The sequence below is a fragment of the Diceros bicornis genome, chromosome 1 (assembly GCF_020826845.1).
Source record: "Diceros bicornis minor isolate mBicDic1 chromosome 1, mDicBic1.mat.cur, whole genome shotgun sequence".
NCBI classification, from domain to species: domain Eukaryota; kingdom Metazoa; phylum Chordata; class Mammalia; order Perissodactyla; family Rhinocerotidae; genus Diceros; species Diceros bicornis.
The window spans coordinates 54924536-54935776 of NC_080740.1; the positions used below are offsets into that span (position 1 = coordinate 54924536).

At 50.4% G+C, this 11241-nt stretch overlaps 1 protein-coding gene across 2 annotated transcripts in view; it reads left to right on the forward strand.

Annotated features, from left to right (window-relative positions):
• Positions 1-10126, forward strand: part of TGFBI (transforming growth factor beta induced) — a 32457-nt gene extending 22331 nt beyond the window's left edge. The window contains exons 9-17 of one of the 2 annotated variants that reach the window (XM_058540764.1): positions 565-702; positions 1299-1444; positions 2255-2391; positions 3237-3367; positions 5773-5897; positions 7159-7261; positions 7841-7920; positions 9004-9028; positions 9485-10126. In XM_058540764.1, the coding sequence (XP_058396747.1) occupies positions 565-702; positions 1299-1444; positions 2255-2391; positions 3237-3367; positions 5773-5897; positions 7159-7261; positions 7841-7920; positions 9004-9028; positions 9485-9525 (926 nt within the window). In that variant the 3' untranslated portion in view covers positions 9526-10126. The remainder of the gene's footprint in view (positions 1-564; positions 703-1298; positions 1445-2254; positions 2392-3236; positions 3368-5772; positions 5898-7158; positions 7262-7840; positions 7921-9003; positions 9029-9484) is intronic. The other variant, XM_058540772.1, reaches the window with a different exon arrangement.
• Positions 10127-11241: the final 1115 nt, after the last annotated feature.

An 11241-nucleotide genomic window follows, 5' to 3' on the forward strand; every position in this document is an offset into this window, starting at 1 on the left:
CAGATCTGCCTGCTTTCGTTGGGCACAGAGGGCCATTTGCTGACCTCAGAGCATTGTTTTTTTCAATAGTGCCAGCGCATCCCAGGGTCAGTGGTCCTGGGAGAAATGACCAAATGGACTTTGGCTTGTGTGTCATTCAGCATCCTAGCCCCAGTGTGGAATTCTAGGGAGGTCTACTGCCCATGAGTGAAGGAATTTCACAAGAACAAAACCAAGCCACAAGAAAACTCTTTGTATGGGCGTGGTCACTGGCATTATCTACTCTTCAGAAGCCACAACACAGACAATGCTGCCTTTCTCCCCAGCATTGGAAGTGCCCTCACCAGGGGCTGGGACAGAGGCTGACCTCTGCTGAACTGAACCTCACCTCACTTCCCCGACCAGAGAGATTTTCTGAGCCACTGCTCCCCTGATGACACCAACCTGCTGTGCTCCAGCAGCGTTTAGAGGGGTTGTTGATTCATGAGGTGACATTCCTGCTGATCTATGTCATGCTCTCGGGTGGACGAACAATAAATGAAAACAGCACTTTTAACTTGGAACCGACTTTCTCCTTCCTTGTAGCCAAGACGCTATTTGAGTTGGCTGCAGACTCAGATGTTTCCACAGCCATGGACCTTTTCAGACAAGCGGGCCTCGGCACTCATCTTTCTGGAAACGAGCGGTTGACTCTCCTGGCCCCCCTGAATTCTGTATTCAAAGGTAATGTGGGGAAGGCATCCCTGTGAGCTTGTCTCTGGGGGCAGCTGCCCCCCACTGTCACCTCCGCAGCACTCTCCCCGATCGGCAGCACCATGTGGAACGTGAGCGCTTCCACCCAGCTCAACGGAAAGCAGAGGTGACGTCACCAGAAACTTCAGAGGCCCCGTTATTTCTTTGGCAGAGCAGAGGATGCATCTGGGGATCTGGTCCTCAAAATTCTAGAGTTTGCATCTGTCAGGAGAGCAGAACACTCCTTTGCCTTTTGATTTGCAGGGTCAGTTGCCAATGTGATAGTCAGGAGGTCAGAGTGAGGGTACAGCTGAACCATGGCCACAGGGAAGGCAGAGAAGAAGGCCAAGTTGTATCCGTGCCTTCCCCTCCCTCTTAGGGCAAAACTCCAAACACCCTTGATGATCTAGACCTTTCTCCGTTTTTTTAATTCTCAGATGCCAGATGTTAAGGAATATTGGCAGCCTCCCTTGATTTCCCAATCTCAATTTCCAAACTCAAAGAGGGGTGGGCTTTTCACTGCCTTTGTCTCTCGTTCTCTTCATTTCTGGAGCATGCCTCTGACCTAACCACACCTTCTCTTGCAGATGGAACCCCTCCAATTGATGCCCAAATGAGGAATTTGCTTCGGAATCACATGATTAAAGACCAGCTGTCCTCCAAGTATCTGTACCATGGACAGACCCTGGACACGCTGGGTGGCAAAAAACTGAGAGTTTTTGTTTATCGTAATGTAAGTTCTGAGACCTAAATCATGCTCCTTCTTTGTCTCAGCTCTAAGAAATGGAAGCTGTCTTAGTGTAAAAAAAAAATGTCCTCAATAAGCAGGAGCTTGCCTAAGAACTGGTTTCTAAGAAGGAAGGAGGGAATTTCTGGAAAGTATATCTAATATCAAAGGATCAAAATGGGATCCTGCAGAAGGATGAGACTCTCCTCTTCTGGAGGCCTTTGGAAATAAACCACACACCTGTGTGACCTGGCTGGGTAGACAGCAGTCCACCTGGAACTCAGAGTGACAAACAAAAGGAGGAGGGGTGGAGGTTTGGAGTCCTTTTTAGCTTATGTGAAGAGAAGCCCCCAAACTGGAGCACAGCTCTCCTTGGTCCAGAAGGTTCTCTTCTCTCTCTTCAAACCCAGCAGTTACCCTGGAATATCAAACAGGAAGCACAACACAACATAGCCCTTTCTTGGGACCAGCTAGCACCATTGGACTAAAGATGGTAGTCATCTGTTAAATAAATATATCAATAGACTCCATCATTTTACTTGATCACTGTCAATGAGCCTCACGTGTAACATGATATTCTCATTATGAGGCCTCTCTGTATCTTTATTGGGCACTCCATGGCCCTTCTTTCCTTAAGGAACATCATTTTTATTTTTTTCTTTCCTGGAGAAAACACATCATTTTATCCTAGTCTGAAAGACCCACCCCAGTATATTTAATGATCTATGTGGATGAAGCCATCAGCACATTCCCTGAACAAATCAGTCCCCTGCTTGGGGGGATAACCTGCCCTTTCTCTGCCCCTGTTTTGCACAGAGCCTATGCATCGAGAACAGCTGCATCGCTGCCCATGACAAGAGGGGGCGGTACGGGACTCTGTTCACCATGGACCGGGTGCTGACCCCCCCAGTGGGGACCGTCATGGATGTCCTGAAGGGGGACAATCGCTTCAGGTAACCAGCCCAATCCTTGGGGGTCTTCTGCCAAATGTTCATGCTGGTGTAGGACACTGGGCCTCACTATCTGTCAAGCTCCCCACTTCCTCCTGGGTTCAGTTAACACTGTGGTGCGCTGGTGTGGCCTTCTAGGCTTGGAATGTGGAAAAGATGAGGGTCACCTTGAAAGCTCATGTTGGGAAGAAGGGTTACTTCTGGGAGTGTAATCCTCACATCCAGGGAAACAGGGAGGAGACTGCATTTTTATTCTTGAAATGCAAGGAAAACATCATACTCCCATTTTAAAGTCCAAGTAAGCTGAGAGCACCTGGTTTTGAGTGTGTGATGAGTGGTGCTCCGTGTGGTGTCAAATAATTGCACCTGAAGATTCCTTGCCGCTCTTTCTCAGGCTCCCCATGTCACTCTGTTTTCTTGTCCTGCTCTCTCCGTTTCTGACTTGCTCGCTCACCGTTGGGTGCTGTGACATTGAGTGTTTCCTGTCACTGAGTTCATCCACCTGCACAAGAGCCTGGGAGATCACCCACCCTTTGCCCTCCCTGGAATCACATTCCCAGGGCCCAGTGGCTCAGCCAATCTCTGGGTCAGCCGTGCTGCTGACTTCTCTCTTCCTCCTTCCCACTCTGGCCTGTGACTTCTGGCCATTTAACTGAGCTTAGCATTTATGGAGAGAACATACAAACTGGAATCGTTCCCTCTTTGTGCCTGGGGAGGGGATGAAAACCAGCAAGAGGTGTGAACCCCAGTGATCTTGGCTTCACCTACCCACAGTGGTGAGGTTTTTGGGAAAGTGGCACCCCACCTCACCCCTACTGGCAGGTGACATTTTCTGTGTATATCCGCAGCATGCTGGTAGCCGCCATCCAGTCTGCAGGGCTGACGGAGACGCTCAACCGGGAAGGAGTCTACACGGTCTTTGCTCCTACAAATGAAGCCTTCCAAGCCATGCCACCAGGAGAACTGAACAAACTCTTGGGTAAAGACCAACTTAAGTACATTTTTCAGCTTTTCTAAAGTAACTGTCTAGGTCAGGGTCCCAGTAGGAAACAGTTGGCACATTATAAAGAGTTTGACTGAAAGGAATTTAATGAAGAGACTGTTTGCAAAGATGTGGACAGGATTAAGGAGCCAGCAAAGGGTGATGACACCCAGGGACTAGCTACCATGGGAAGCGTTTACCACTCCAGGCCTAGGGGCAGAGAGGGCAGGGCAGGAACCAGGGAGAGCTGGAGCCTTGGAGGAGGGAGGGGCACAGGACAGTGGCCGGAGCCACATGCAGCTGCCATCAGAATCATGGCAAGGGGGCCACTAAGTGACTCAGCCTCCCTCTCCTCCCACATGCCCGCCGTCTGCCAGGCCTCCTGTCAGCTGATTACAGGAGGGCGAGGGAGCCCGGATGATGTACCCAGCAGTCAGCCTCCTCAGGCACCAACCAAGGCAGAGAAGAAAGGAAGGAATTGAGGGGGGGGGTCACAACAGCCTGGTCACCCAGGCGTGCCTTCCACTGAGGACTTGTGAGAACAGTGATAGTGAAGCCATAATGATAACAAAGTCCTTCAGGATAAAAGCTTTCCTGAGAAGCTAGTCGTGGCCCTGAGAAATGCAATTCAGGAGGTCTGAGAGACAATCTAGTGGTTAAGAGCGTGGGCCCCTGGATTACCTGAGAGCAGGTTCAAATCCTGGCTCTGGTGTTTACCAGCTAAGTGGCCTCTAAGTTGCTTGGCCTTGCTTAGCCTCAGTTTCCCCACTAGAAAAATGAGAGAGGTAAGACTACCTTGCTCAGTGTGTTGTGAAGATTAAATGTGTGTTGTCCACAGAGCTGGGCACATGTCCTGTATCAGTACTGGCTATGATAATTGGGAGGTGGGACGGGGTTGTGGTGTTTAGCTCTGATGCATGTGCATGAGAGAGTCTTCTACCCATCACAGAAAGATGAGCCTGAGGAGGAGGAAGGACCTTGGCCAAACCTTTGGGCCCATATCGTCTACACCTCCCTTCCTGCTCTGGAGCAGGAGAATAGAAAGTTCAGGTTGCAGGCAGCTGTGAGCTGAATTTGTGTCCGGTTTCATTTTCTTTATTGCTAAATGAATGCCTATGTCTGTGATGCTGACGTATGTTCCTGAGAAGAGGGGAGAAGTTCATTCTGGAACATAAACTTTCCATCCTCTCCCTGTCCAGCAGGAACAGAATATTTCCCAGGTGGCCTGAGCCCGCTCAGCTTCCCTTTCATTTGCAGTGTGAAGGAGCAGAGGAGGGGCCCGGGCAAAGCTTCCCATACACACCCTCCCCCAGGCCTGCCAGCAAGATTAGACCCCCAAGCTCCTGGGGACGGAGGACGTCCAGGTGTTAAAGGTCAATGCAGGTGTTAGAGATCTCAGAAGAGGGAGGCCCCTTGCACCCCGGGGACTCTCTTGGCTCAGCACCTCCAAGCAATGTTTTTGTGGAAGGGAACTCTTGTTGGCTCCAGGTTGTGGATACTTAGAAATCACTTGGTACCTGGTGGCTCCATCCCATGGCACGAATGTGGATTTGTTAACCAAGAGAACTCTCCAAAATGGTTTAAAACTTCCTTCTTCTCCGTTTCAAGATGCTGGAAATAGCCATCCATGAGCCCTGGGGAAATCCAGCCATTTGGCTGGTAATTTGAGCATCAGGGGCAGCTTGACAAAGACGAGAGGGCAGCTGGCAGCTTTCAGAATTGCCTCCCACACTTAATTTGGGAAATGCCTGTGCACCTTTATGAGCAATTGGATGCTTTCCCCAGTTGGTGGAGAAGCTGACGTGGGCTGGAAGGAATGCTGAGACGTGACAAGGAGGGATGCTGCGGAGGGAATATCCCCCTCGGCCCTGACCTCATCGGCTCCATAGCTCCTCCAGAATGCAGCTGTTGAGTCTTTTAAGTTCTCCCTTCAGGAAACAGCCGTCTCAGAATATGCATTTGAGGGCAGAATGTGTAAATATTTCACTACTGTGTTATAACCGTCGGGAGCCACACTGATGATGAAATGTCCCAGATGCTGGTGCTGGAAAGGTCCCCTGGCTTTCCAAGCAAATATTTAGCTCATGGAAACATGAGTCATACTCGTGGAGGAGTATGGATTAACTCTTTCTCAGCATCACAGAGAGCACTTGCTTAACCCAGCAGCCTGCCGACTGCAGGGGCAGATTCAAAGCCATGGACGTGTGCCTTGTGCTCCTGACCATGCAGACAGTGGGTCAGAGGGCTGGGCACATGGTGAGTGTTTAATGAGTGCTTGTTACCTGGGCAGGGAGTTCTCCATCTCAGGGGTGACCACTGGCATCTTCTCTGGGGGCCCTCCTTGACCACACGAATTGCCAACCTTGTGATTAACTTTGTCCCCTTTTCCCATAAACCTGCAGGCAATGCCAAGGAGCTTGCCAACATCCTGAAATACCACATTGGCGATGAAATCCTGGTTAGTGGAGGCATTGGGGCCCTGGTGCGGCTGAAGTCTCTCCAAGGCGACAAGCTGGAAGTCAGCTCAGTGAGTGTGTCTAAAAATTAAAAGGCTGGCCGTGCCCTGCCACTAGGGTTCCAGGGCACATCTCGCCCCTGGGATGGCATTAGACACACACACTGTTTTTAAGATGCATCTTGAATCTCTGAGTGCCTTTTGTCCAAAGAGAAAGAGAACAGTGAAAAGAGAAAAGGGTCTTCAGGGAAATCAAGCAAGATTGTGGTTAGACATAAATAAGAACTTTCAGATTTGCAGAGGAATAAGCATCTCATTTAGCATGTGGGAAAGGCTGTTAGATCTTCCTTCCCTTAAGGAGACGATAGGAAATTACTTATGTGTCTTGAGAAATCAATCCCCAATCCCCTCCCACCCATCCCGAATCCAGGGGCTCACTGTGCTGCACCATGAGCCAGACCATCCCAAGAGGCTTTCTTTTGTGCTTGGTCTGTGAGCCTTCCCTTGCTCTGCACCTTGATGATACATATTCCACTCGGGAGCTGCCTCAGAGGGTCCCTACCTTGGAGAAAAGAAGAGATAGCCAGCCCAGCTCTGCAAAGCTGCCTGTGGCCTCTCTGGCTGCACCAACCAAGGCCACTGACACCCCCGTGGAGGGGCCACTCTTTCAGTGTGTGGCTGGCTCAACTTCTGCTCTCTGCTCCTCTCTCCTAACCTTCAACCGTCCCTTTGTTCATCACTTTCTCTCTGGAGCATGGGAAGGCCTGTAGGGAGGGATGTGATGACTTATTTGACTTCTGCAGGTCACCTGGGAATCTCCCAGCTCCTAGATTTGGGTGTGGGGGTCCTGTCTGTCACCTGGAGTCTGATACGTGGGTTGTTTGGGAAGGCCTGAGGTAGTGCTTCTTGTGAGGAAATCTGAAGTAGGGCATCGAGGAGAAGTGGAAAGAGCCCTTCACCCAGAGCTGGAGGCCTGGCATCTGTTCCCAGCCGTCCCACCTATGTACTTTAAAGGAGGTACCTGGCCTCTCTTGAGTCTCAGTTTCCTTTTCTGTTAAACAAGGCAATAGTATTGACCTCCTCTCCATACACTGCTGTGAGGACTAAGTGAATAACACAAAAGACTATTTTGTAAACTACCACATGCTGAGTCTACCCAGGGGACTAGAATGAATCCACAAGACTGTAGATCTGCAGCGGGCAGGGACGGTTCCATTCACCAGAGTATCCCCAGCAGTTAGCAATGAGCTTCTAGAAGTGCTCAGCAAACCTTTGCTGAATGAATGAGATAAATATGCTCTACATTCAACAATTGTTGTCTTTTTTCTCCTAGAAAAACAATGTAGTGAATGTCAATAAGGAACCTGTCGCTGAAGCTGACATCATGGCCACCAATGGCGTGGTGTATGCCATCTCCACTGTCCTGCAGCCTCCAGGTCAGGCCTGAAGTACCACATCCCCACTCAGTCTGCAGCTGGCCCTTCTCTACACATGGCAGTTGGTGCTCAATAGAAAAAGTGTTCTAAGTAAAGATAAGAATAATACGCGACATGTAAGCTGAGCCTCCATGGACAACATTGCTATGGCTGATTGAAAAGCGAATTAGGAGCTGTTGGCTCGAATGCACTACACTAAGGATCTCAGGGACAGATTTCTCTTTGCTGAATTGCCTGGCTGTCTTAGCGCCACACAGACACAGCCCATTTTTTGTTACATGTGGATGCTGTGAACGTGGTTCAGAGCACCCCTCTTACAGCATCTCGCCTCGTGTGAGCTCTTTTTACCTCCAGCAAAGCTGAACTTGAATCCAGCCTCTGTCCTCACTTGTGCATTCATCTTTCTTTGAGTCTCTCGCCATGGGCCAAATTCTACCATAAGTTATGAAAAGTTATAAAGGAAAAATTTATTTGAGAATGTGAACCAGAAAGCCCAACAGTGCCCCTCAGTCACGGTTGTTATGAATGTCGTGCTAATAGTTTCTCTCTCACCAAAGCTGCCTTTTCTTTCATCTCCAGCCAACAGACCTCAGGAACGAGGGGACGAACTTGCAGACTCTGCGCTTGAAATCTTCAAACAAGCATCAGCATTTTCCAGGGTAAGACGCCTGCTAGGTTCGCCCCTGGCCCGGGCAGCCTTGGGTCCTCTGCTTGGGCCATGGAGGAGGCTCTCTGGGCCCCTGTCTTCCTTGGCTGCTCTCCTAGGGCTCTCTTGAAACTTCTCCCCACTCCCATTGGGGCATCCTTAGCCCTGGCCTGTGTTGAGTTCAGAGAAAAGAACCTAGGCAGCCTCTGCTTCCTTTGTGTGCGAAAGCCCAGGCCTTCAAACCGAGGCATCTGAGCTCTCAGTCTGTGGGAAGCCACTGCTGATAAGAACAGAAACAGCTCTGGAATCCATCTGTCCAAGGAGGGCAACCCATCCCGAATTCGCTTTGTAGCAGCCCGGCCTGCCCTGAGCCTGGCCTCCAAGTCACTCCTCCGTTTTTCCATGACATGGCCCATCTTGGGTGATACTGGAGCTCTCTTGGGCAGTGGTGTGGATTCTGAATATAGGGCCCACTATGTATATGGAACCTCCCTTCCTTGCCTCAGCCCCACCTCCCTCTCAGAACCTCTCCGACTCTTTCTGTGCTTCTCTTCCTACTCCCCAGGTTGCCCCGGGCCCAGGAGCCCCAGTCAGGCCTCTTTGCTGCTTTGGGTCAGATGGAGCCCCTTGGGAATATGGGGTGCTGTACAGAGTTTGGATTTCAAGAGAAGAGGGTGCAGGAAGTAGCCCTTAACCCAGAGGCCTGGAGCTGGAATACCTCACTTTACTTTCGGACAGAGGGGTCTCCTTAGTGCCCCTCGAGAAGGGTTCTTGGCACTGAGCTCCTACTCCTGAGAGCCACCCCTTGTGTATCCCAGCTCCCCAAGCTCTGGGCTTTGGTCTCAGTGCAAGTCTGGCTTTGAGGTCTCCCAGGAATGTCCACCTCAGACTCTTCTTGGGAGGGGCTTGCACATCACTTAGGGCTGATAAGACTGACTCTGGGGCTCCCCAGGGCCCAGCGGTTCCACATTCCCCTTCCTCTTCCTCAGCCCCAGCATTTTTTCTGAGCAGGGGTTGCAATGGGCAAAGCCACTGCCGCAAGTGGGTGCAGGTATGACTTTCACTAGAAAACCTGACACCTTATGTTTTCTTTCAGGCTGCCCAGAGCTCTGTGAAACTAGGTAAGTCTGATCTGGGTTTGAAGTCCTCTAGACTTGTTCGGCCCTTACCCCCAAGCAGCCCCAAACTTGCCGTCTGCTGTGTATACATAAGAACATCATGGTGCAGTAAAACAAGCCTGGCTTTTGAGGTCAGACACCGAACCCCCAGTTTCCTTCTCTGTAAGATGGAGATAATGAGTGCCAACCTTTTAGGATTGATATGAGTTTTTGGCTTTGGGAGCTGGGAATATTGCACAGGAGCTTGGCAGGAGCCCGTGGTAAGGACATGGTTCCGAGGTGGTAGAGGTAGAAAATCCCAGTTCAGAACATCACTGGGTAAGATATGAAGCTTCGCAAACCAAAAGGCATCTGCTGTGTGCAGGAGAGTTTGGACCCCCATGCTTGTGATTCCGACAGTGTCCTGGACAGACTTGGGAAGTCTGCATCTTCTTCACCTTTCAAACTTCTCTCTTTCAGCACCTGTCTATCAGCGGTTATTAGAGAGGATGAAGCAGTAGTCTGCGGACCACAGGACAAATGCCCTTCAGCGGCTCCCGCCAGTTTCTCTGAATGTGCCAAAGAGACTGAATGTTTTTGAATCCAAATATCATACTTCAATGTACATTTCCTGCAACATAATGAGATCTGAACCTTGGGCGGGTGGGGGGAGGAGGGAGACAAATGTACTTTTAATTTCTTTTTCCCCCCCAAACATGGCTGTTAACCCACTGCACGCAGAGACCTGGATGTCACTGCCTGACATTCACTTCCAGAAAGGACCTGTCCCAAACGTGGAATTTTCTGCCTATGCCAAGCTCTCTGGAAAAAGGAGCTGAAGTTTTGTGGAGCTCATAAAACACGAATCAAGCAATCCAGTATCCTGAGGGAGCCCTGGTATGGTTTTTGTAAAGCTCTTTCGCAGCTGGAGAAATGGCATCCTTATAAGCTATGAGTTGAACTGCTCTGTCAAACGTGTCTTGTGCCCACACGTGGCTTGGACACTTCTGTGTGGCCCTATCCAGGTAGAAAAGAGAGGGTAGGTAAAGCATGCGGAGCCCAGGATTCCCCAGGTGTGGCAGAGCTGCGGTGTGTTTGTAATAATAAAACCAAAGAAAGGTATGCTGGTGTGGATGGGAACTGTGTGCTGCCCTGGGTCTTCACGAGGTATGGGTTTCTGTTCCTCGGGGCTGTGATGCTCCTTCATACAGAGATTCCACCCAGAAGCAGCTCAGCAGGAGCCTGAGGGATGGTCTTGGGAGATGCCAGCAGCTGGCCCTCAAATGCCCAGACAGCACATGGAGGTTTGAACCTCAGTCTTTGTTGAGCTTGTTTTCGTTTCGGTTTCCACCAGCCCTGGGGTTTCGAGTCCTCAGTGTTCACTTCACCACACTTTACTCCTCTTATTGGCCCCAAGTGTCCATCTCCCTTCCCGCATTGTGACCCCCCACCTTTGTGTTGGACTTTTGAATCCTTGGCACCACCCCATGAAGTAGTTGCCCGTACGGTCCCATTATATAGATGAGGAGATCAAGGCTCAGGAAAGGGAGAACCATCGTAAAACAGAAAATGGCCGAGCTAGGACTGGAACCTAAGTCTCCTGACTCCCGGAGACCACCATTTGACAAGTGAGCAAGTCCAGGTTTTCCAGGCCTATACCCTCTGTGCTGACCCACATTCAAATCCCTTCCGCCGTCTCCTTTTGTGTTCTCCATCTTAAAATGTCCTCAGCACTGAGAGGAAAGTGTGGCCATGGCATCATTTCTCCCTTCCTGTGTGGCCTTGGATCTGTCACTTAACCCCTCAGTGCCTCTGTTGCTCATCTGTAACAGAGAGAGAACCATAGCATCTACTTCCGTGGTCCGTCGCGGGGATGAAAGGAGATGATCCTTATAAAACATTTGGCACAGCATTAGGTATCCTTACTCTTATGCCATTGAGGACTGCTCAGGATCAGCGCAGTTGAGAGCCTTTTTGTGTCTTTCCCAAAGGCAGCCCACTTTCCCAGAGAATGGGACAGTTCTACCCTCCCACACTTCACTCTGCCAAGGCTGACTCATTCCAGCAGGCGGAGCGGACCCAATGACCCAAAGATGGTGCTGTCTACTGCACCACTGCTGGTCTGTGCACTGCTGGGAATAGAGCAATGGACGAGCAGACAGAGCCCCTCCCTTACATAGCTTCCAGTCTGGGGAAAGACGTGTCATCCAGTAAAGTCATTCTTCATTCGTTCCACA